The 27,999-nt window shown below is 32.1% G+C and overlaps 1 protein-coding gene across 5 annotated transcripts; it reads right to left on the reverse strand.

Moving 5' to 3' along the window:
- Nucleotides 1-105: 105 nt before the first annotated feature.
- Nucleotides 106-27,966, reverse strand: LOC131851069 (organic cation transporter protein-like). 5 transcript variants are annotated; one of them, XM_059201492.1, is made up of 4 exons: nt 27,815-27,966; nt 3,752-4,109; nt 3,263-3,670; nt 106-2,556 (listed from the first exon to the last, which is right to left on the reverse strand). In XM_059201492.1, exons 1-4 carry the CDS (start codon nt 27,837-27,839, stop codon nt 1,842-1,844), a joined length of 1,506 nt encoding a protein of 501 aa, XP_059057475.1. In that variant the 5' UTR covers nt 27,840-27,966; the 3' UTR covers nt 106-1,841. The 5 variants fall into 5 exon arrangements, with proteins under 5 accessions (XP_059057475.1, XP_059057478.1, XP_059057477.1 ...); XM_059201495.1 differs by lacking the exon at nt 27,815-27,966 and adding an exon at nt 14,864-14,992; XM_059201494.1 differs by lacking the exon at nt 27,815-27,966 and adding an exon at nt 14,841-14,992.
- Between the last annotated feature and the right edge of the window lie 33 nt (nt 27,967-27,999).

Raw genomic sequence — 27,999 nt, forward strand, 5'->3', positions numbered from 1 at the left:
CAATTTGTTTTGAGTTCCTAAATATTTAAATAACGCCAACATAAATGTGAAAACTAAAAGCACCCAGCACCCCAATGTTTGTTATTAAATTTTTACTTTTTTATTAAAACTCTCAGTATTAATTGCCACTAAACAGTTCTTCCTGTAGGCACACAAGCACATCAACTTTTTTGTATCTATCATCCAGTGACTTGCTCTACACTGGATTGACTGTTCCGTTGAGTTGGGGATACTGTTTTGTAAGGGCTTTGTTCTCGAAGATTCTAGTTTTTGGATAGCACACATAATTTATATACCGCTATAGCTTCATTAGTTATATACCACCAGGAAGGAGATTAAGAAGTAGGTACTATAGATATACTAATAAATACTTTCATTACATTCGTGTAGGTATGTAATATAATATCAAAATAACATATTTTCTATATAGATAATTTTCTTTTTATATACATAGATCTGTATTCACGGAGTACGGTCTGCGTAGTACCTATCTTCTTACTCTACCGATTCCAATAAGTTGTTATACTTGAGCTAATACTCTCTTATGCACATCATACTATATTTTATATCTTTATATTTATAACAGTTACTATGCTAGATAATGTTAATCTATTGTAATAACACACTGTTTCACACTAACACACAATAACACACCTTGCTCTTATATTATAAGCGGAATAAAATAAAATAAACAGATGTTTTTATCAAGCACATTGTTTGTATATAATTTACTATATTACTCCATTGTCGTATTTAATTACTTTACTTTAAACATTCTTTAATTGTAACTAAAACATATATTAACACAATTATAACTAAATTAAAAATAAAACTAATAACGAGAAGTTTTACAAAAATTAGTGAATCAGGACCTGGATAGGACCTCATAGGAGCCTGGTCCTGATTCACAAATTATTGTTTTTATTTAACTAGTTATGAATCTAGAAACACGCAACCCGTGTTCTTTGAGAACGTATATTATCTGTCATCAATCGCCGATTCACTATAGTTTGGTATTTTTTATTAGAATAAGGGTAAGGTTAAAATGAACAAGTGATAAATGAGTATTAGTAAAATTGTCGTGACATTCTTGTTATCTACCTAAGTAAATCGAGTGTATAACCTTCGACTATTACAAATTTACTGTTAAATGTAAATTTGAAGTCCGTTTATCTATCTCAAAAATAACATTAAAATAGTAGAGCAGAATACAGATTCCGTTAAACATATAATATAACGCATACTACTTCTTTATTGGAAAATTTTATAATTATTATTATTATATTTATTTAAATGCATACCATATGCCTGAATATCTACATATACAGAACAAACAAACAAACTCGCCCTCCTCTCTTCTCTTCTGTTTATTGTGCCCAACAAGTTCCGTAATTGATATGCTGATATTTATTTTTTTATGACGTAACAACTGCTGTAACATTATGGAATGTCATGAATAAAATAAATATTGTGTGTTCTTACATCTCTACTAGCTTTTGGATGCTTTCTGTATGGTTTTCAATTATATAATATCTCTACCTACATTTTTAACCGTTGATTAAAACCAGATAATTCTTAATTTTTACATAGCACATATGTACTAAAAATAATGCACCAACAAGATTAGTAGTCAGTACTACTAGGCTAAGCTTCATGTGTAGGTATTTATTTCTAACTCTGATATCATGTATTAAGATAGAAATAAAGTGAACATATTTACATTAAAGTCTTCATTTTATTAATAGCATTACTTTTCATTAAACATTTGTTACAGATTAAAAAACCTTAATTCATCCAAATCATCCAAACCTTAAATAATATAATAAAAAATGTACGCACTTTTACATATGTATAGACTTATTTTGATCACTTGCAGGTTTTTTACCGAAATTTTCTCCTTCTTCTAATGTGGTCATAAGCTGACAATTTTTTGTCTCAGGTAATAGGAAGGTTGTACACCCAGCTATGAGAGGTAGAATGGCAAATCCTAATGGTGGTAACCAAACTGCAACATCTCCCAAGCCAATAACAAAGGGGGCTATCATAGACCCAACTCTAGCCATCATAGATGAGAAGCCAACAGCAGCGTTGCGAACTACTGTCGGGAACAATTCTGAACAATATAAATACACAACAACAAAAACTATAAAACTAGCTACAACACCAATACTTGCACAAATAACAGTGCCAATACCTTCGCCTAATATAGGAAGAATTAACAAACAACATGCACAAACAAAGTTGAAAACTATAACCAGAGTTCGTCTACCGAATAGTTTTAAGAGGGGTATAGAAAACAGAGTACCGATCAGTGTAACACTAGCACTGGCTGCCACGTTCAAAAAAATGTTACCACTTAACTGGCCTACGTATTGAGATACACCGTAAAAACAATAACTGCATGTCAACCAGTTGAATGACATTGCCAGTATATTTTTCCTGAGATTTGGAGTCCTGACTAAATCGACGAGAGATCCTTTCTTGAGTTGTGTGTTCTCAGCAGCTTTTTGAAAATTTTCTACTTCGGTTCTAATATGTTCAGTCGGTCTACCGTTTCTGTAAATAAAAAAAGAAGTATATATAAGAAAAAGACGGGTAAATCCAAGTCACAGGGTATAAAAAAGGTAATAGAATTAATATCAATATTCTGTCTGGAACTTAGAATAAAACTATAAAGCTGTTGTTGGTTATCCATTACAACAAATATTAATATACAAGCGACCTGCCCCGGCTTCGCACAGGTGCAATGCTTATACTAAATATACATAGTTACCTAAATTTATCTGTATTTCTCTACAATAGTATGCATATAAACCTTCCTCTTCAATCAATATATTCAATCAATCAATCAGTTGCGTAGTTTAATATTTTAATCACACATAGTGACAGACAGCGACAGCGACTTTGTTTTATACTATGTAAAAAAAGATATAATATTTGGCTTGATTACAAAATTGTGAGTCAGTTGACTACAGAAAGTAAATATATATATATTAGTTATTTATGAAAAAATAATAAATGATATTATTATTATATAAATATTCTATTTATTGTCGTTAGAATATGGTGATTACAAATTTTCACCAATAATTTAAGTGCGATTACTTTAAATATGAAACCATAGTAAATCATTTGCTACCGACCAAATAAACTATTCAACTATCTATCATCATACAATAGATATTACTGCACAGGTATAAAGAAATGTACGTTTTTATTTTATTTAATTGTAATAAATTACTGTAAATTTTAATATACTTACACTCTAGCAACACGTTCTAAAGTATGGATTGCGTCTTCAGTTCTCTTGACAGCTATTAACCATCTTGGTGTATTCGATAGAAAGAAGAAGTAGCACAGTAAGGCGATTGTTGGGATAGATATGGAAAGTTGAAAAGTTCTATAATCTCTGAAGAAATAGCTAAAAACTGGCAATAACATGTGACCTATATTAAAAGGAACTTGATAGAGAGCTGAAACTATGTCTCGGTATTTTGTGCCTACGTATTCCATAACGACGACGAAACCAACCACCATTGTTCCACCAACGGATGCTCCAATTAAAAAACGGACTAAAGTAAAAGTCCAATATTCAGGCATAAACGCGGCTCCTATACCCATGGTCACTTGCAATACCACAGCTACTAATAGAGGTGTTCTTCTTCCAAACCTTAAATAGTATAATTAACTTTTAATTAATTAATTCCAAATAAATTATAGAAATGTACATGAACATTAAATAAAAAATCACCTGTCGCTAGCCATTCCGAAGACTATGCTGCCCACTAATGTGCCCAGTTGAAACAATGTTTGCGTAAAACTCGTTAGCCATTTTTTACCGCAAATTAAATCCCATTCAGTTACCATCGTAGATGTAAATACAGTATTATCATAGGAAGGATTTGAACATGGGCATGTATTATTTGTATTTGTATCCGTGCAAAGGTACGACGTCTTTGGAGATAAAAATATAATGGCCATTTGATGAAATGCAACAGGAAACTTGTTCATGAATATTAATACACATATCCAAAACTGATATTTGCCAAATGACCCGGTAATCCTGACAACCACGTCTTTTCTTTCATCTGCGGTAACTGTTTTGTCATCTGAAAAATACATTTTTAATTAGTGATTTTATTGACAAAAAATATTTAAAAAAAAGTGACGAGCATATCCAATAGGAGTCTGTAGCAGTTTTAAACATTGTATTGTTGTTTAATTTCTATGACCAACTGAGAACCTGATGCGATCAAGACATATTTTTATTGATATGTTAAACCTGTACCTGTACCTCTGTCCGCCAAGCAACTTTGTAACATGTCTTTCGGTTAAAGGATGAGGTAATACATTGATTGTAGTATTTTAATATTATTCAAATTGTTTTGCTTTTGTAACATAGATTATATATACAAATAAATAAATTTCAGAGCCATGACAATATACATACATACTTATTATAAAATACATAGGTGATGGCACCAGTCGCCATCTGATAGGCAGTCAGCCTATTTCTAATTACATAAAAAAAATAGTCAGTTATAGCTAAACTTTCGTGTTTACACACATTTTAATATACTTAATCGGATCTCAATACCAAATCTTCGTGGTATAATAACAAATTACCTAACATAATCAAATTTCTTAATCTGGGTATTTCAGAAAATTAATCACATACTTGATTGTATAATTTTAAAATAAAAACAGGAAGATTTCAGATGCGACTTCAATTACAATGGTATAATATATTATATACTTATGTACCTGTCAAATTTAATTATTTTTAAAATAAAATATTATCATATTCAATTAATTAGGATGATAGGGAATTATAAGATAAAATTTATAATGCTTCTCTTGTAAACCTGTATCTATTTAATCAGTAGTAAAATAAAGATTATACAGTGACAGGTTTAGACATGAGAGATCAATGATATGACCGAAACGCAACGGTCCGGTGATTTTCAAGTACCTTGGCATTTATTGTCATTGTATTTACAGAAAAAGAAGATAAATAAACTATAGAGTTCTGTCTCTTTCAACATCAATGATAACGTATCAACAATGTACACTTTCCTCTAGAGAAGCAGTTGGCCTCCGTACCTTGGCATTCATTTGAATTCGAATTGAGGCCGCGTTCGGTAAATGTTATTAATTTCCAAACGCGATTAATTACAATGTAAAGGCGCACTTCATTCATGATATAGTATTGTAAAAGATACGAATATCAGTTGTGAGATATTTTTTTGTATTTTATAATACAGAAAATTTATCAACGTTATATAGAAATGTGTAAAATGACGCTTATATCTTATCTTTATTTATTACGACATTTATATAGATAATAAGTTTAAATTTTATGACGTGACGTACTAGTTAATTCCTAAAATGAATATTAGGATACCTACTTCTTGCTTGTTCAAGATCACAAAACATTTTATAACTAGAATTTGAAACAGCTTTGTTCGTTCTGATATAATAATTAATATAGAACTATATAAAAATACAAAGATTTTTATTCAAACTTTTACTACATCTATTACAAAATAGTATTATTGAGTCTACTTTGTCGTATAATTATATCTAAGTTTATCTAAGTTGTTGTAGATTGTAAATCATCAGACAATCAATGTAAGAAAAATGTCTACTTTCGTGCTCGCTTATTCTCCGTTACCTGACGTTTCTAAGTAAGTATGGATAGTTGAGCACTTTAAAATGCAGCTACTACAACATACTACGTGATACGTTAACAAATGCAACTACAATAAGCATAGATCACGTTTTTGTTTTACTACCGGTGGCAGATCTCAGTGGCCATAAACTAGCGACCTTATTTTTTATCATAATTTTATTCCGTTGACTTGGTGCTTATGTACCGCTTATATTGTCGAGTAAATAAGCAGAGAAATAATTATAGTAATTATTATGACTAAGACTTTGAATATTTTTTACAGATGCACAAAACACGTCTGGTTATTTCACAAAATTTGTTTTTTATCTGTTCAAACCACACAGAGTTAAAACATTTTAGTATTCTTATATAGTTACCTAAAATATATTCTTTAATGACGATGTAAAAGGCTACTTAAAATCAACCAGGAATAGGAATAACTTTAAAAATCCATTACCACATATGTAGGTAAATGCATTTAAAAAATAGAACAAAATTTATTCATAGATATATGATACGGCGACAGCACACGAGTGATTGCATAAATAGGTAGTTACATCTCATGACCTTGACAATTAGTAATGAATTTAATACAAGTCACAGATGACTTAAATAATACGGCCAAGTTCACTAGAAATTGCATAATTTATAGGTATAAGTTAAATATGCTTACACAAATATGTTTTTTTTATTAGGTATCTATAATTGCAAAGAAACTTGTCCTATATCACAGAGTAATTTAATAAAAGTACAGTCTAAATGGCTAGGTAGTATTAGTGAATCTTGGCATTTTAAACATGGATTCCAACTGTTATATCTGTACTAACGAACAATAGAAAATCCACTGTACTAAATTAAACATAATATGAAAGTTTATATGTAAGAACAAGTTTGTAGAATGCAGTACGGAGGTTGACTTGAGTTTTTTTAGAAATAAAGTTACACGTTTTTTGTAGTTCAAAGCTTAGTAGGTAATATTTTACAGTGGGCAAATGGAGGATAAAAATTGTCGAAAATAGCTTATATTTTTAGCATGTTCGATGTTTTAATATTCTAATACAGCGGAGAGCAATAGGAACTTTGTCTATTTATGACTGCTATTATATTAATAATATCAATAACATCAGATAAAACAGAGACAACCACAGAGCTGTTTTATTTAATAAATAAATATATTGGAATAACACAAGTTTAATTCTATCATAACTTCATTTCAACACAGTTAACAACGACAATTTATACTTGTCTATTGGCTATCGACAACTATTATATATACATGCATGCGTAGTTGGTAATTATATATCTAATAATAATTACTTACTGGCTATATTGTAGCCAATAAGTAATTAATGTGTTAACTCACTATATAAGTTCATCTGTATCAAAATACGCAAGTACTATTATTGATATTATCTTATCTATCGCGTTACGAATAAACTGATTAATAATAATAAACCTATATATATATTTATGTGATTATTAAACACATTTAATATTAATAATAGTAGTATAAATAATAAACTTTGCAAGTTTAGGTATTAACAATTATTTATTTCATATTGTTTTCAAAACTTTTAATTATAGGAAATTGTTTATTTTTTACGCTTGTATTACGTGTATATTTTACGACAATAGATTAATTTTAGTTTGTGATAAATAAAATTGAACCGAGTCTATTTTTTATTTATTATAAACAAAACTTTATTTGTTATATACAGTAAGATGCATTATCAGAAGAATGATAACTTCACCTTTGAACTCTCTTTGGCGATACCATTAAACTATGTAGAATATTCAGTACTCATTGGTTTTATTATATTGTTATAACTGTCCTTATCTCAGTCATAAAATTATTTTTCTAAAAAAAGTACTTCGATATATATTAATACAATTTCGTTAAATCACTCTGCGACGTAATACTTATCACTAATGTGACAGTTACTGTAAATGTAGAGTTATTACAAATGTTTCTAAGATATTTTAGTTCTTTCGATAGAGTATAGTTTTGTTACTCTATAGACGGTTATAACTTAAAAACATATGTATTATTTTACCTGTTTTAAACCAATAAAACTGTACATATATAATTAACATGTTTATATATTTGTATATCGAAGCCCATCTCACACGACGCTATTTATAAGCTACGCGACTGCGACCTATCCACAGGTTGCTTATAGAGCAAGAGCCCACGACTGCCAGACATACGTCATTTTAATAAACGTGAAAGTTCTTGTATGTGTGTCCCCAACACAGGTAAGAACGATCCCCAAATATGAAAGATCGTGGTTCCTTTGGCAGGTACCAGGTAACAAAGGTGTAAAAAAAATCATACCAAATTCGTTATTTTAAGAAACTCCATATTTTCATATATTGTTCGTAGCACTATTATAACTTGCGCTGCTCATTGCCAGACACGTAGTGTGGTTCCAACCCCCCGCCGGACCCCCCTAAACTATACTATTTTAGAAATAAACTTACGTCATTTTAATAAAGCTGAAATTTATATATATTATTGAGAGTTCTCTCAAACTGAGTTTCCTAAATTGCCAGACAGTTTTCTTGGTTCCTTATCCTACCAGACTTATTGAAACCGTATATTGGGTAACAACGGTGTATACAATTTCATATCAAATTCGTTATTTTAAGATGCTCCATTTTTTCACATATTGCTCGTAACAGTATTATAACTTGCTCTGCTCATTGCCAGACCCTTAGTGTGGTTCCAACCCCCCGCCGGACCCCCCTAAACTATACAATTTTATAAATAAACTTACGTCATTTTAATAAAGCTGAAATTTATATATATTATTGAGAGTTCTCTCAAACTGAGTTTCCTAAATTGCCAGACAGTTTTCTTGGTTCCTTATAATACCAGAATCATTGAAACCGTATATTGGATAACAACGGTGTATACAATTTCATGTCAAATTCGTTATTTTAAGATGCTCCATTTTTTCACATATTGTTCGTAGCATTATTATAACTTGCGCTGCTCATTGCCAGGCACGTAGTGTGGTTCCAACCCCCCGCCGGACCCCCCTAAACTATACTATTTTAGAAATAAACTTACGCCATTTTAATAAAGCTGAAATTTATATATATTATTGAGAGTTCTCTCAAACTGAGTTTCCTAAATTGCCAGACAGTTTTCTTGGTTCCTTATCATACCAGACTCATTGAAACCGTATATTGGGTAACAACGGTGTATACAATTTCATATCAAATTCGTTATTTTAAGATGCTCCATTTTTTCACATAGTGCTCGTAACAGTATTATAACTTGCTCTGCTCATTGCCAGACCCTTAGTGTGGTTCCAACCCCCCGCCGGACCTCCCTAAACTATACTATTTTATAAATAAACTTACGTCATTTTAATAAAGCTGAACTTTATATATATTATTGAGAGTTCTCTCAAACTGAGTTTCCTAAATTGCCAGACAGTTTTCTTGGTTCCTTATCCTACCAGACTTATTGAAACCGTATATTGGGTAACAACGGTGTATACAATTTCATATCAAATTCGTTATTTTAAGATGCTCCATTTTTTCACATATTGCTGTAACAGTATTATACTTGCTCTGCTCATTGCCAGGTGTGGTTCCAACCCCCGCCGGACCCCCCTAAACTATACAATTTTATAAATAAACTTACGTCATTTTAATAAAGCTGAAATTTATATATATTATTGAGAGTCTCTCAAACTGAGTTTCCTAAATTGCCAGACAGTTTTCTTGGTTCCTTATCCTACCAGACTTATTGAAACCGTATATTGGGTAACAACGGTGTATACAATTTCATATCAAATTCGTTATTTTAAGATGCTCCATTTTTTCACATATTGCTCGTAACAGTATTATAACTTGCTCTGCTCATTGCCAGACCCTTAGTGTGGTACCAACCCCCCGCCGGACCCCCCTAAACTATACTATTTTATAAATAAACTTACGTCATTTTAATAAAGCTGAAATTTATATATATTATTGAGAGTTCTCTCAAACTGAGTTTCCTAAATTGCCAGACAATTTTCTTGGTTCTTTATCCTACCAGACTCATTGAAACCGTATATTGGGTAACAACGGTGTATACAATTTCATATCAAATTCGTTATTTTAAGATGCTCCATTTTTTCACATATTGCTCGTAACAGTATTATAACTTGCTCTGATCGTTGTCGAACCAAGAAAACTGTCTGGCAATTTAGGGTTTAATAGTTCTCTCAATAACATATATAAAGTTCAGCTTTATTAAAATAACGTAAATTTATTTATAAAATAGTATAGGTTGGGGGGGTCCGGCGGGGGGTTGGAACCACACTAAGGGTCTGGCAACGAGCAGAGCAAGTTATAATACTGTTACGAGCAATATGTGAAAAAATGGAGCATCTTAAAATAACGAATTTGATATGAAATTGTATACACCGTTGTTACCCAATATACGGTTTCAATGAGTTTGGTAAGATAAGGAACCAAGAAAACTGTCTGGCAATTTAGGAAACTCAGTTTAATAGTTCTCTCAATAATGTGTATAAGGTTGTAAGTTTATTTATAAAATAGTATAGTTTTTTGGAACCACACTAAGGGTCTGGCAATGAGCAGAGCAAGTTATAATACTGTTACGAGCAATATGTGAAAAAATGGAGCATCTTAAAATAACGAATTTGATATGAAATTGTATACACGTTGTTACCCCGGTTTCAATGAGTCTGGTAGGATAAGCGACAAGAAAACTTCTGGCAATTTAGGAAACTCAGTTTGAGTGAACACTAATTAATATATATAAATTTCAGCTTTATTAAAATAACGTAAATTTATTTATAAAATAGTATAGTTTGGGGGGGTCCCGCGGGGGGTTGGAACCACACTAAGGGTCTGGCAACGAGCAGAGCAAGTTATAATACTGTTACGAGCAATATGTGAAAAAATGGAGCATCTTAAAATAACGAATTTGATATGAAATTGTATACACCGTTGTTACCCAATATACGGTTTCAATGAGTTTGGTAGGATAAGGAACCAAGAAAACTGTCTGGCAATTTAGGAAACTCAGTTTAATAGTTCTCTCAATAATATATATAAAGTTCAGCTTTATTAAAATGACGTAAGTTTATTTATAAAATAGTATAGGGTTGGAACCACACTAAGGGTCGGGCAATGAGCAGAGCAAGTTAGAATACTGTTACGAGCAATATGTGAAAAAATGGAGCATCTTAAAATAACGAATTTGATATGAAATTGTATACATCCAATATACGGTTTCAATGAGTCTATAGGATAAGTAACCAAGAGGTCTGGCAATTTAGGAAACTCAGTTTGAGAGAACTCTCAATAATATATATAAATTACAGCTTTATTAAAATGACGTAAGTTTATTTACAAAATAGTATAGTTTAGGGGGGTCCGGCGGGGGGTTGGAACCACACTACGTGTCTGGCAATGAGCAGCGCAAGTTATAATAGTGCTACGAACAATATATGAAAATATGGAGTTTCTTAAAATAACGAATTTGGTATGATTTTTTTACACCTTTGTTACCTAGTACCTGCCAAAGGAACCACGATCCAGGTTTCATATTTGGGGATCGTTCTTACCTGTGTTGGGGACACACATACAAGAACTTTCACGTTTATTAAAATGACGTATGTCTGGCAGTCGTGGGCTCTTGGGCTATTAGTAATGAAGGAGTATTCCGCACACGAGACGACCCAAAAGAAAACTTAATTTAATTAGCTGTCAACATTTCTTTGCAAGTGTCACACGCGAGTGGAGGAGTGCGTTTGTCATTAAGTAATTCAGGTGCTGAATGCAATATTTTCTATATATGATATTACAAGTGAAGGCAAAGGAAAAGTACATTGCAATTCCTGACCATACCTTATCTATTCTTTATATAATCTGGATAATTATATAAACACGGATATTTTTCACCTCTTGCATAAAGATTTCCACATGTAAAAAGAAAGTACAATACAGACTGTATTGTACTTTCTTTTCACATGTGGAAAAATCTTTACAAATGCTGTCCTCCCGCCTGAGGGATGGCGAAGGATTTGTGTGAGATTCTTATTCACTATAAAACCACATGGTGAAGATACAAGCCACCGATGTCAAAGACCATTCTGTAGGTGGTGTAGTGCAGGTACTCTACACGATAGGCGACTTATGTATTTCGCCGACCTCAATGGTGGAATCACTGATGCATCCAGGGCCATTTAATTGGGGCACTGCCTTCCACAAGGCGAGTACCCCAAGCCAACGGGGGGTAGAGCGGTGCTGTAGTTGACCGCGCAATTAATGGCAACTAGCCCAGACTTGTCTGCGCGGGAATAGTGGAGGGGAAGGATCAGACTCCCGCTCCATATCCGCCGACTTCTTTCGCGAGATAATTTCTTAGCTGAAAGAGTAACTATCAATCCAACAGTACCTATACATTAATAACAAATCAACTAGATTAGTTTGAGTATAATAGTAATAACCAATTTTTATGATTTTTTTAGTCACTTTTACAAATGGAGCAAAATTCTAATTTTATTAACTAATACAACTAATTCGACCATGACTAACCTTCAATTGATGCTAATCGATACATTGGTGTTTGTTACGGAGGTTAAGTAATTAGTCAATTTTTCAAACGTTTTTAAATGTTCCAATAACTTACCCGTAGCAAACTATTCCTTTGTTAGTCTATGTGAATATTTTAATTGCTGCTTACGTTAGTATAGGTAGGTATTAAACACATTGCTAACTGTAGTGTCATTAATTCAATATGAATAGGTATAACCTAGAATCCTGTTGCACTTATAGCAAATAAGAGAGTCGATTATCCTGTTCTGTATCAATGTTTTATTCATTTCATATAGTACCAGTACTGTGGAAATTATATACTTATAGTATTACTGTCCTATAGATACGGATGGGAGGCTAACAACTTTGTGGTTCTACAAATCATAATTCATAAAATATAATGGTTATTAAATTCCATGGAAGTTATCAGGACGTCTACAGAGTAGTACTATATAATATTATATTATCTGTGGTAGTACTGACTATAGTACAGATATGTATATTTCTATAGAAAAAAGTATAGTTGCAATTTCTTTTTATTTGTAACAACCCTGTAAAAAATAGCACTTACGACTGATTATTACTGCACGTATAGTGGCAAGTTATATATCCCTAAATAGGTTTTATAATATCAAGAATATACAGTAGTGATTGGCTTAATTTCTATTGACAGGTTTATGCTAAACCACCGCACCGCCTTGCTCCCTATGCCCGTGGATTCGATTCCTCGCACGATACAAATATTTCTATTCATGGGTGTTTCTATTGTATCTCGTGTCTTGGTTTTTTCTGTGTATTACTACTACTACTACCTATATTATATTTGTATTTACAAAATAATAATCTATACATATAAATAAAATAAATTAATAAAATTGGAGTGTCTGTTTGTAATATTGAAATAACCGTTTTTTACTACTTGCATATGAATATAAATACGGTACATACACCAAAATGACATTTTTTACAATTTTTGTCCATCTGTCTGTTTGTTCCGGCTAATCTCTGAAATGGCTGGACCAATTTTGATGGGAGGTAGCTGATGTATAAGGAGTAACTTAGGCTACGTATATTTTAGAAAAATAAAGTTATATTCCATGCGGACGTAGTCCTAACCTACTTTAACACATAGAAGTGACTGACAATATACTACGATCATAATATTTTAATTTGCCGCTAGTGATAGGAAGTTGATAATGTGATAATATTAACGTTTCGGGTTGTATATTATTATTATTATTACTACTAGTATTCATGTATACTTAAAAAATAAAAAGATATTAACTAGGTACCCTTAATTTTCATCGTAGATACTATATTCAACTCCTGAGTTGAATATAAATGGCTGAAATAAAAAAGTAAAACGATTATAAATAATGCAACAGATGACTGTTTTACATCCAACTGAATGAATTATATAAGTTTATTACCCAACTTAACCGCCTTCGAGTAATTGAGCCCGCCTATTTTACATCTTTTTTTGTTTATATAAACAATAAATTTAATATAAATAAAAAAAATATTTTCTGGAAAATTGTTATATTTAAGAACATAGAAAATAGGTTTTTATTACTAAATATCTATTGCCGTTTCACTACTCTGAATTAAATTTGACTTGACACTTAGCGAGATAGCCATATAAAGCAATAGGCACAATCATATATGTAGGTATACACACCATTTAACCTGATGGGTGATATTATAAAGAACAGAAAAATCTATGCAATGTTTAATTTCTGTAACTAAAAATCACACTCGCAGTAGAAATAAAAAAGTAAAGGAGTGAAGTAAAGTAAAGTGGTAATGTAGTTAGGTACGTAAATAAGTATGAGATTAATACCTTAAACAATAAGACATAAAAATTTAATTTAATACAATCATATAATACGAATAGCACTTGCTACAGGGTGATAGAATTTAACGAAAAAATTGCCATTTCACAATTCACCACACTAGCGATAAAATACAGAGTATTTCATAGTCAAAACAAAACCTCGCGATAATTTTGTTCCGTAGAGAAGATAAGCAAGGCGACTTTGACCAGGATGGGCACTATCAACCCCTATTACAATCTAATATGATACATTTATACGTCATAATGGCCCCAAATAACGGTACCTACCGTGTTCATTATTACCATCAACATAGAGAATTTACTCAATTCTACAATAATCAATTTCATTCTAATACTATAAGTTATAACTGATAAAAAAATACAAAATAAAACAAAAACTATGTAGTAAGTAAATATATTTAGTAGTAGGTTCTAAGATTCGTAAGTAGGTACTCCCGCGACAGAGGTTCGCCTAGAGCGTTGTCGAATGTACATGTAGGTATATATATATAACAGATGTTTTGTATTGATAAGTACATTTTTAATTAAAAATTATTCAGTAACTTATGTAAATAATTTTGTCTAGTTTATTCTTATTATCTCTTTAATTTAAAAGGTTTTTCAACAGGTTTTTATCGATGTGAGTACTATTATTTACGTTCGTTTTTTTCTACAGTACATAGTAATTACATACGGAAAAATTCAGTTAAAATTCGCACACATTGTAGATAGATAGACCGCACATAAAATAAAAGGTAAGTAGGTACTAACAGTAATAATCACTTTTTGCTTACAGTGTTTGCGCAAGTATTGTAGGCAACCACAATGTTAATTCCACCAAGTTAAATGTAAGTCCTAAGTAGTAATATAATCGTTTATAATGCAAAAACAATAATAAAGTAACTACATTTTCTCTCTATTATTGTAATATATTCAACAACAAAAATTTTATTTTTAATGTCATAAAAAACTGTCAGGTACGAAATGGTTGCACAATAAAGGTTTCTTCTGTTACTTACTTACTAATTGATAAATAAAACATCAAAATGTGTTATTTATGTTTATATTTTATTATAATAATAATGTGTATCTGTGTCCAGTCAATAAACGCTTATCTATGAACTACCGCCTATTGTTCACTTAAGTAACAGTTGTAAGTTAGGGCTCTATTAATCGTCTTGCAAGGAATAAGGGACGAGTCACCTGTACATATTTTTTTAGCTATTAAATACTTATTGATAGCTAATTCTTCATAAGTCTTATGTTTTTGCGGTTGTTTTCGCATTTGATGATTGCAAAATTTGACTACGATTATAAATATCCCCATTTTAAGACCAGTGATTACAATTGTTTTTTAAAGAAACGTTTAAAATCAATAGATAGATAGGTATTTATTCTTATTTGGACATTATTACTACGTAATGTAATATTATCTTATTTGTGCTACATACATTAAAGCAAGTGTTGCCGTGACGGATAATATTATATTATTGTATGTTTAATACGTCGGTTCTTTATATACAGAAACTATTGCATCTACTCGTGAACATGTATGTATTTTCTTAATACACAAAATTAAATGCTAAAATTACATAAATGTTTTTTATAATATAATAAAAAAGCCAGCGAAAGAAAGAAATCCACAACTGTTGCGACTAGGCAGAAATGTATGAATTAATTGAACCCTAACCTTACATAACGCTCCAGTAATATTAACAATTGTGTTATTAACACATTTTTGTAGGTTAAAAGCCATTGTTAAAATGCTCGACAAGTCAATTAAGGAACAGTACGCTTAAATAGCGCATTATAATTATTGCCGTATCCTGTAGGTGCTCGTGTCTGTGTAGGAACTACTAATAGGTAATAATATAAAATACTCAATAGATCACCTACCTAGTATATAAAATATGTAAGTAGATACAGATATGAAGTCTATCAAAGTACAAAACGTTCAAGTTATGTGTAAATTTTAAGAAATAGTCTACTTTCGATATTTATCTGTCATCAAATTTAAAAATTATAATCATTAATGAAATTCTTTCTGAAATTCATTTTCTTAATTTTTCTTTCCTTGAGACCCTTCTTCAAAGTATAAGATTAGAACTTTTTAGCATTAGGCATTGTGGTAGTATAGAAACTCTTTATAATGCTATGATTTGTTTTTTATTGTCTTGTCATATTGTAACATTTCAACATGTATATCTTACTAGCATTTTAGTTGAATTAAACCAATAGATATTTCCTTATGGTCTATATCGTTTTGTATCAATTAATTCAACTAATAAAATACAATTAACAATGTCAAGAAAAAGTCGCAGTAAAAAGATTGAAGCAGATATGATGTCGATGCCAGGGCCGGCTTCCACAAGTTTAGCACGATATCTACGTCCGGAAAGATTTGAGTTAGACCCGAGTTCTATTGATGCTGATATTGAATGGACGCATTGGCTAACTGTAAAAATGTATATCATTTAACAATTTCCTATCAGAAAATAATGATGAGTTTATTTATTCTTTATTGTACACACACACACATAATAAAAAAATTATACAGAATAAATGTAATGTACAAGGGCGAGCTTATCTCTAAAAAGAGATTTCTTCCAGCAAACCTAGAAAATGTTATAGGATCGTGTATTAAATAGAATAGTCATACATACGTGTACGAAAAGAGAAGATATTAAAATATTGTTCTAATGATATTAACTATAAGTATCAATAGACATACATAAATAAATTATAAGACATAAGTTAAAATATAGTTATAATATATACCTAAATATATAAATATAAAAATACGTCAGCATTGTTAAAGATAATACGTTTTTAATCGGCATTTGAATATTTCAATACTAGAACTGGCACGTATTTCATGAGGTAAAGAGTTCCACAATCGAATAGCCGTCACCACAAAAGAGCTAGAATATGTTTGCCCATGTACTGGAGTCCGCAAGAGTAATTTATTCTGAGATCGAGTGTTCATTTCTGTCGGATGGAGAAAATTAAAACGTTCGCGGACATAGGAAGGTGCAGAAGGATTATGCAGGATGTTGTACAGAAGACTGAGAGTGTGAACATTCAGTCGAAAATGAAAGGGTAACCATTTTAAGTTTACTGATAAACATAAACTAAAAATTTTAATTAATCACTTATCTCCCAGTGTTTATGTAAACATAAAAGATTGTATTGATTGTGAATCGGCTATTTTAATTTTGAATGGAATCTATATTAAACAGAAAAATGAAATACATGTTGTGAGGGAAGTTACCTCCGAACTTCTCACGTTAACAGAGTAACTATAGTGGTGTTCAAGTAAATAACGTAGAATAAGATAAACAAAATATATTTCTAATCAAAATAAAATAATATAAAAACACATTTAATACAATATACAGATAAGTTATGTTACGACGACAGACAAGATGGCATTGATAGCTAGTACTCTTCCTCATCATTCTCAAGAGCATACTCCTCACAATCCTCTCACACACAAACTAATCCACAACACCCAATGAGCTTGCCTCTATGACTGCCTTTGTCATAATATCAGCAACCATTAACGTCTCCAAATATAAAGAACTCCATTCTCTAGAGTCTCTCGCACAAAGATAAAAATCCACATGTTTAGTTTGCTGATAGTGTACTGGATTATTTCTTATTATTGACTATCTGAGTGGATTGTTAGGCTCTTCCTTACCCAAGAGTTCCTCTAGGAAACGCTTTAAAAAGAAAAGGAGTCTAACTGTGATTGGCAAAAGTACATCAAGGCTCCTTTTGCCATCTTAAATACACGGAATAGGACTTTCTGTCAAGAAGGTAATTAGAAACCTTGATTTGGTAATATGCAGAACAGTAAAACTGTTGCTACACCATAAAATTCATAGTGAAAGAGTCTTGAATAAGAGAAGAACATGGGGTAACATGGAACTTTCTCATCTTACAGTTTTATAAAAGAAGCAGTTGGAGTCTTCCATCCGAAATTTGCATAAGAGTTTTTCTATATACTCTTCCTGATCTATTTTAATGCGGCCTTTCTCTTGTCTGAGCCTCATGCCCAAGAACAACTCTGCCTTTCCTAAATCCTTCATTTCAAATTTTGACATAAGTCACTTTTAACTTTTTGCATTTCTTATAGAGGATAAGAATGTCGTCTACATATACTATAAGGATGATAGAATTCTTCTCTGTTCTCCTTGTATATACACAGGGTTCATTCTTGCAGCGCTTAGTTTAAGCTCTCTAGCTCGGTATGTAATCCAGAACGTGGTGCCTGCTTCAAACCATACAAAAGATTTCAGACATACATAATTACCTTTTTCTTCAAGACTGGTGAAATAAACAATATTGAGATTACCATTTAAGAAAGCTGTTTTGACATCCATGTGGTCTATCTGTAGACCATTTTACAGCCAAGATAGTCTCGCAGCACTAAAGAATGTCTCATCATAATCAATGCTGATAGCCTCGATAAGCGAGCCTTGTATCGAGTTTTATATACATTACACCTCCAATAGTAATATTTAATGACTCATTCGTCATCACACCAAAACCTTCACCATATATCTTACCTCCATCCGCGCAAAATATTTCTACCTTATTACTAGCCTCTACATAGTTATACATACAATTTCTTCTAGAACTCATATGTGTCGATGCTCCAGAATCTATAATCCATGTTTCATCGTGTTCTCTTGATGTAGATTGTTGATGCTTTCATGCCGTCATTGTGTGAGCAGTTTTAGTCTCTCGGATTGTGCGGACAGTCACATGCTTTGTGTGGACCTTCGCAAATAAAGTCTGTTTGTCTGAACAAACTTTTGCTTCGGTCGCTGTTAATGCTGAATTATTTGAAACTGTAAGGCTTGTACTCGTACTTGCTTTGTTGTCATCCAATTGTAAAAGTTTTGTTTTTACATAATCTGAAGTTAATTCAGTATTAGCAGTGGCAATCCGTGAGGAAGTAGCCATTATTATTGCTAAAAGTTGCATATAGATGGCGTGATTGGTATCGATGGAATTCTTCATAGTTTTGCAAACGTTTTAAAAAACAAAACTGTGTTTACAAAAATGTTTAATCAATTTTTAAAAAGTTATATATACATGTTAAAATGAAATAATGCGTTTAGAAAAGTAATTTTCATATATTTACTCATTTTGTTATTTTCCAGTACTTAATTAATTTAATTAGTGCTAATACGGGGCTCAATGTTTTCAAAATGCTTTCATAGATGGCATTGTTGTCATTTGTATCGGCCTAATTAAATGTCTTTTTTATATTTTCCAATAATAAGCACTTAATATATCATTATTGTAAATTAAACATATAAAAAAATTTTAAGTAAATTAAAAATAGCCGAACAAGCAAGTAATACTATTTCCAATAATACTTATGTATGAAGTGTTGTCATATTAAAAATAAATACATGTATTATCGATTTTTTTGAATAATCGATAACAGGATTTTATTACAGCGCATTATTCGATGATGCTTTTAATGAGTCGTTGTGAACAGTAAATTTTCATTATTTTGTATTATAGCAGTGTTCCGTTTCAAAGAACGGAATATAGTAGTACATTATTAGTGTCGTTGGTTATTTACATTTGTACTAAAAATCGATTACATAATAATTTAAAATATCGAGTACGAATCGTAGTTGTCTTTGAATACTGGCAAGATTAAAATAGTATTTAAAAAAAAGAGAGAAATCGACCCTAACTCGAATACCATAAAGTTGATTTTCCTTTCTCATTAATATCATAGCAGTTTGTTTTTAACTTGCGTATGACTCTGTGGTATGATGTTTAACGTGTATTGTTATTGTACGGTGCATACATTTCAAAATTATATTTTAATGTAGGTACATACATTTCTTTCATACATTTCATACATGTCAAAAATTATCTTTTAATGTAGGTACATACATTTCTTTCATACATTTCATACATGTCAAAAATTATCTTTTAATGTAGGTACATACATTTCTTTCATACATTTCATACATTTAAAAAATGAACTTTTTATGTAGGTACATACATTTCTTTCATACATACTTTTCAAAAATTATATTTTAATGTAGGTACATACATTTCATACATGTCAAAAATTAACTTTTAATGTAGGTACATTCATTTCTTTCATACATCTCATACATTTCAAAAATTATCTTTTAATGTAGGTACATTCATTTCTTTCATACATCTCATACATTTCAAAAATTATCTTTTAATGTAGGTACATACATTACTTTCATACATTTCAAAAATTATATTTTAATGTAGGTTCATACATTTCTTTCATACATTTCATACATGTCAAAAATTATCTTTTAATGTAGGTACATACATTTCTTTCATACATCAAAGATATTATTATTGTAGATATCGAAAGTTATGTATACAAGTAATTCTGAATATTATCAAGTTCAAAATAAGCACACATTACTGGCTTAGATAATAGAGTAATATTACTTGTAATAAAAACATTTGTGACACCCATATGTATACATATTACATAGTAAGTACTTACGCCCGTGCCGAGAGACTCATCTAAGCGTACAGCGCATGCGCGTCGTGCGGTAACCGCACCGACGGACCAATAGGAGCGCGCCTCTCGCGCATCCAGAAAGTTCGCGACTAATGGACGGTATAGTAGCAAAGCAATGAGTGTTCCAGTGACATCATTATAATATTTTCTCGTTAAGTTTTATTGTAATATACATAATTTCGTACTAAGTAACGTGTTCCCCCGTTACACATTTCTAACGTGTAACGGGCGTGAAAGCGAGACAAACAGACAGAGTTATTTTAGCATTTATAATATTTGTAAGAATATCGCTATTAAAAATAGGGGTTGGTGAAAGACGGGCCAAAATTTAGGCGTGTATGTAACATTATAAATAAATAAATAAATTGTCCATAATAAAAAAAAAAAAAATTTCAGGGTAGGCCACCCCTATGACTTAGGGGTATAAAAAATAGATAACAACCCTACCTCAGACCATAACATAAATTTCATCAAAATGTGGGAGAAATATGGCAACTAACACTGTTAAGTTTATATATAAGATATAGCGGAATATATACATCGTAGAATATATATATACCATAAATTCAAAAAACCAGTCTCTTACACATAACGATTGAAATAAAAAATCATAAAGCCCGATGATGATACGTTATTTCAAAATCGGCTATACGTATAGCGCAGACGCGTTACAACATATCTTCGTCGAGAGAAAAAAATAGGCATGGAATGTAGAATAAACTATAACATAATATATACATTGGCACATAAGCCATATCTGCAGGGTATCGGCTAACGATATTATACCTACACATTTACATTGAATCTTGAATCGTCCCTAATGAGGTACACGATACAGTTACCTACATATCTTGTATATACCTATCTTTGCAAAACAGATGTCATGTAGTCTGAATTGACTGCCATCTATTTTCGTGCTTTGTTACTAAGCACCCACTAGTAATCCGAACTGCTTCAGATCTAGCGACATCTAGCGGCTACGGTGGCGAAATAAAATAGCCCGAAGAATAGCCCGAGTTAGGAAGGAACCATTTTCTTGTATGGGATGGGGTATCTGTATGTAATATTATGTTATCTGTGGTATTAGCATTCTCTAATGCCAACCTCATTGGTGTGTATTTATCTGGTAAACCTTGTAGCATCAGGGCTGCCAACAGCTCATCGTCAACCTCCTTTCCAAGGTCTGCTAACTGATTCGCTACTCTCATAAGCTCAGTAACATATTCGGTTATTGAATTAAACATGTTAAGCTTTAGGCTTACTAGTTTTGATAGTAGTCTGCACCTATTATTAACGCCTTTATCCTCATATGCTGTTTTTAAATTGTTCCATGTTTGAAATGCACTCGTTGCTTTTCGAACATGTACCTTGCAATGGTTTTCAATCAATAGACAAATTTTAGTACGTGCCTTTTGATCTCCTCGACGTGCTACAACATCTTCAGGGTTCGACTTTTTCTACATATGCCACAGATCATCATGGACTAAAATACACTCCACATCAAACTTCCATGTATCGAAGTTGCTACTCCATTGCAGTTTCTCTATCGCTGGGATAAACTCGATGTTGATGGTATACTCATCTCCGTACTTGTGTTTTTATATTGAATAGAAATAGGGGTGCTCTCACCGTTTTCGTAAATCATATATCCTTAATACACTCCTGTATTCGTATTTACTTGATTTTTGCTGCCCATAACCTGTGAGGGAAGTTACCTCCGAACTTCTCACGTTAACAGAGTAACTATAGTGGTGTTCAAGTAAATAACGTAGAATAAGATAAACAAAATATATTTCTAATCAAAATAAAATAATATAAAAACACATTTAATACAATATACAGATAAGTTATAGATACATCAATACGACGACAGACAAGATGACAAAACACACTCTCTTTTCAAATATTCAAACATACTTCATCTGCCATACCAGCCAGTCTAGACATCGATTGCAAACCTCGTTCTAACACATGTCATATTCTTGGCACTCGAAAGCAACGTAGAACGATGAATCTATAGATCAATACTTACGTCAACTTAAATTACTTGCTCAAAAATGCTCTTTCATGGATGTCAAAGCGGAACATTATCGATCAGAATATATCAGGGACGCATTTATTGCTGGTATTTCTTCACACAAAATACACCAACGTTTGGTAGAAAATCTGGAACTCTCACTTGATTAAGCATTTAACCAAGCACTTTCACTAGAAATGGCAGAAATTAATTCTCGATCTTTCAATGATAACATACCGCTTAACGCAGTGGATTCTATATCTACCTTATCTAATTCACAAAATAAGCAAACCAGAACATTGTCTTCTTACGATAATGAAGCGTCTACATCCATATCAGGAGATAATATAGCAGAAACCGTTATAGCTGCCACAACAAATAAAAGAAGATGTTTCTTTTGTGGTAGTAATGTAATTCATCAGCGGATAAAATGTCCAGCTTTAAATAGCACTTGTCAAAATTGTTTCAAAAAGGGACATTTTGCTAATGTTTGTCGAAGCAAACAAACTCTGAATGCTGCCATAGTAAATGAGATTGATAATAGTAACCCTGCAGAGGTTGCAGCTATATCTGCAGCTTCTTTACCTAGTTTACATAAAGCAACTGTACCTATCACCATTAATAAGTATTATGCTGAAGCCCTTATCGATACTGGAAGCTCATTAAACTTTGTAAATGAAGAATTAGCGCACTTATTGAAACTTAAACAGAAACCTTGTCAACAAATTATAACTTTAGCTTCACTTAATCATACATCACCAGTCAACTGTTACTGCAATGCAACTTTACAATTGAATAATCACTCGTACGACAACGTCAAATTATTAGTTGTACGTAATTTATGCGCTGATATTATACTATGTATGAAAGTGGCACCGGTGTCAGAGAGAAGAGTAATCGTCTATCATGGTATGGACATGTAATGCGTAGGAACGAGGATAATATTTTAAGAAAGGTGTTACATATGAATGTGGATGGTTATAAGGGCAAAGGAAGGCCGAAAAAGAGATGGATGGACTGTGTGAAAGATGATATGGTAAGAAAGGAAGTAAATAACGCGATGACTGCGAACAGGGATGAATGGAAGCGAAAAACATATTAAGCCGACCCCAAATAAATGGGATAAGGAAGAAGCAGATGATGATTATACTAGGTCATGACTTACTTAAAGCTCATCACTCCTTAGAACTGAAGTTTGGTGGTCCCCGAGATCCTTTGAAGATATGTAATGTCATGGCTGCTAACTTACCTCACGCTACATTATTTTCAAATTTATCTCCTAATGTCAAACCCGTAGCAATAAAATCAAGACGTTACAGCGAGGGTGATTTATTAAAGAAGAAGTTGAAACTATTAAAAGATGGAATCATAGAGCCAAGTATATCTTATACGTAAATTAAGTATACCTTGGCGGGCACAATTTCTAGTAACTGGCGGTGGTACCCATCGTAAACGTCTCGTTATTGATTATTCTCAAACTATAAATAAATTTACAGAACTTGATGCATTTATCATATCTAACGGAAATCTTACTGACACTTATGCATATTTAGATGACGTTACTGTTTGTGGTAAGGATAAGCTTACTCATGATGCTAATCTAGCAAAATTTATGGCAACCGTAGCAAAGTATAAAATTACTCTGAACAAAGACAAATGTAATTTTGGTTCTGAGACTATTAATATATTAGGTTATACTATAGAGAATAATGTAAGACCTGATAAAGAGCGTCTTAAACCTTTACTCTCCATGCCTGCACCTACAGATATAAATTCTCTAAAGAGAGTATTAGGTATGTTTGCACATTATTCTAAATGGATAAATAACTATTCAGAGAAAATAAGTAATTTAGCGACTAATAATTCATTTTGCATTATCAGGTGATGCAGAAATATCCTTTGAGAGTATTAAGAAAGATATTGCAAACGCTGCTTTAATTGCTATTGACGACACACAAATGTTTACTGTAGAGACTGATGCTTCTGAACATGCCTTAGCAGCAACACTTTCACAAAATAGTTGCCCGGTAGCATTTTTCTCTCGCTCATTGACAGAGTCCGAAAGAAACCATTCTTCAATAGAGAAAGAAGCGTCGGCAATTGTTGAAAGCCTACGTAGATGGCGTCACTATTTAATTGGAAAACATTTTCTTTTGATAACGGATCAACAGTCGGTTTCCTTCATGTTCAATCAAAAACATTCAAGTAAAATTATGAACGAGAAAATAGAAAGATGGAGACTTGAATTATCTTGTTTCAAGTTTGATATTATATATCGACCGAGTAAACAAAATATTTTCACGCAAAATTTTATATAAGCTACTGTCATCAAAATTTATATAAGCTAATGTATTATCATTATGCCATCCAGGAATCACAAGAATGGCTCATTGGGTGCAGTCTAAAAATTTACCGTATTCGATTACTGAAATTAAGAATATGACTGCAAGTTATCCTATTTGTTCGGAGATAAAGCCAAGATTTGCAAACAGTAAAGGGCGACTTATTAAAGCGTCGTCCCCATTTGAAAGACTTAGTTAGACTTCTAGGGGCCGTTGCCTTGAGATGTATCATCCGCTACTATAATAGCAAGTTTAAAGCATCTTTTCTTTACTTTTGGAACTTCTCTCTATGTACATTCAGACCGTGGAACTGGATTTATGTCACAAGAATTTAAAGATTTCCTAATAAGGAATGATATTGCTTGCAGCAGGACTACGCCTTACAATCCAGAAGGAAATGACCAGGTCGAAAGACTGAATGGGACTCTGTGGAGAACTATACAATTATCCTTACGATCCAAAACCTAGATATTCGGTATTGGGAAGATGTCTTGCCTTTAGCGCTGCACTCAATTCGATCGTTATTATGCACATGTACTAATGCTACACCACATGAGAAGATGTTCTGTTTCCCGAGACGATCTGGTAATGGAGTTTCTTTACCTTCTTGGTTAATGATTCCGGGCCCAGTACTATTAAAAAAATGTAAGAAAAAGTAAATATGATCCTTTAGTGGAAGAAGTGGAACTGCTGGAATCAAACCCAAACTATTCTATAAATAACTATAAATACGCTTTGCTGATGGGAGAGAGGATACAGTATCAAACCGACATTTAGCGCCAATTAATAGGCAAATTGAAGAAGTAGTCACTGAAGATGAAACGGATAACTCCATTCATAACCTTTCTGATACAGATGCCGAGATCTACCAGACAGCATCTGACAATGAAAATTTAAATGCTGATAATTCCGGTTCAGAAGTAGTTCATTCGCCCCAACGGCCTGTCCGTGAAAGACAGCCCCCTGCTTACTTAAATGATTATGAATCATAAGGATGGGTGAATGTGGTAGTATAGAAACTCTTTATAATACTATGATTTGTTTTTTATTGTCTTGTCATATTGTAACATTTCAACATGTATATCTTACTGGCATTTTAGTTGAATTAAACCAATATTTCCTTATGATCCATATCGTTTTGTATCAGGCATGTACCTAAACCTACGTGTTTCACCATGCGTGAGCCAGGTCCATCGTGTGTCAGAGAGGGAAACTTCGAGCAGTTCCCGCGACTCGTGAATCGGGTGTAAGTTTAAAGGACTTCTTGCCAACGTACGTCAACACTCTCCTTTACCGCTCGTGTTTCTGTTCCTGCCCTTCGAAACCTCGTAGGAGACTACTACTCTCTACTACTACTACTACTACTGCTCTAAACAGTCCAATATCTTTTAGAAGATTGTAGAGATTTCGCTGGTATACCTCTCCCACTTCGACCTCATATAAATTAACAATAAAAAAATTAATGAATTAGGGTATGTAGTTTTCCAGTTATGGCGTGACCAATGGAAATAGTGATTCAGTTTTATATAGTTGTATTTATATATACTTATAGTTAATTGAGAAAGTGCTCAAGTAGCGAATTATTAGTACTTATCTACTACGCTACGTCAATCATGAAATAAAACTCATCATCTAAATAAATTATTGCCGATACCTATGTTTAATTTTAATGGAAAACAGTTTTCGAAACTTTAAAATAATAATAATAATAATCTCAAGACAATTCACACAGCGCCATCTAGACCCAAGTTAAGCTAGTTAAAGGTCTTATTATGCGTACTAGATGACTGATACATACACATAGATATTTTTTTTGTAAATACATACATATTATACATAGAAAACACCCAGACCTATACAAACAATCATACTCAGGAATACAAATTGTTTGTGCCGTGCGAGGAATCGAACCCGCGACCATCGGTCGTAAAGCGGTGTGCTAGACCGCTAGACCACCGTGGTCGTCGAGGTATAAGTATCTACCTACCTTATATTTTGCTTTTAAAGTTCCTAATATAGGTATAATAAGTATATTATTGTATCTAGGTAGATATAACTTAAAAAATAATATCAACTTTGTCCCTGGGAAATTCTAGTATGAGTAGAATTTTTTTATTAGATATCGTCGTTAATTACGTATAATAATAATAATCTCAGGACAATTCACACAGCGCCATCTAGACCCAAGTTAAGCTAGCTAAAGCTTGTGTTATGGGTACTAGATAACTGATACATATATTTTTTTGTAAATACATACATATTATACATAGAAAACACCCAGATCGATACAAACAATTATACTCATGAATACAAATGGTTGTGCACTGCGAAGAATCGAATCCGTGACCATCGGTCGTAAAGCGGTGTACTAGACCGCCAGACTGCCGAGGTCGTCAAAATACATTATAAATATTTGTATATATCAATGATGATAATTATTTACATAAAGTTATTTAGCTTTACAAATAAGGACTAAATAATAATACCTAAAAATGAATTATCTGTATTATTCTGTTGTAAAGTCGTACATATATGTACCTACATACTCTTAAGTATATATTATATTTAACTTTGGTATAGACTGTATAAAAAACGACAAAGAAATCACCTTGATTAAAAGGAAGTAACAAAAATTTTAAATGTACCTTTGTGCAAATATTTATAATTATTTTGATTTAAATTAATATTGCCATAACATATATCTACTTTGCTTATTTAAGTACCATATTTGGGGTCAACAAAAACAAATTAATGTCAGTACCTTTGTATAATACTCTATTATGTTACCACAGGTGTGACAACAATAAATTGTAGATACTCTCACAATGACCGTACATACCGTTATTATATTCCCGCATTTCCATTTTGTGTAATATTAACTATAAAACTTATTAGAATAAACACTATGATTAATTACACACACTTGATTGTCAACATTTGTGGTGACACAGCGTTCTACCGCGGACTGCAACGAGATACTGACGTGATGATTTCGCGACTTGATCAAATAAAATGCTGCGCCTG

Source organism: Achroia grisella, unplaced genomic scaffold (assembly GCF_030625045.1).
Source record: "Achroia grisella isolate CSIRO2021 unplaced genomic scaffold, CSIRO_AGI_Agris_v1 utg780, whole genome shotgun sequence".
NCBI lineage: Eukaryota > Metazoa > Arthropoda > Insecta > Lepidoptera > Pyralidae > Achroia > Achroia grisella.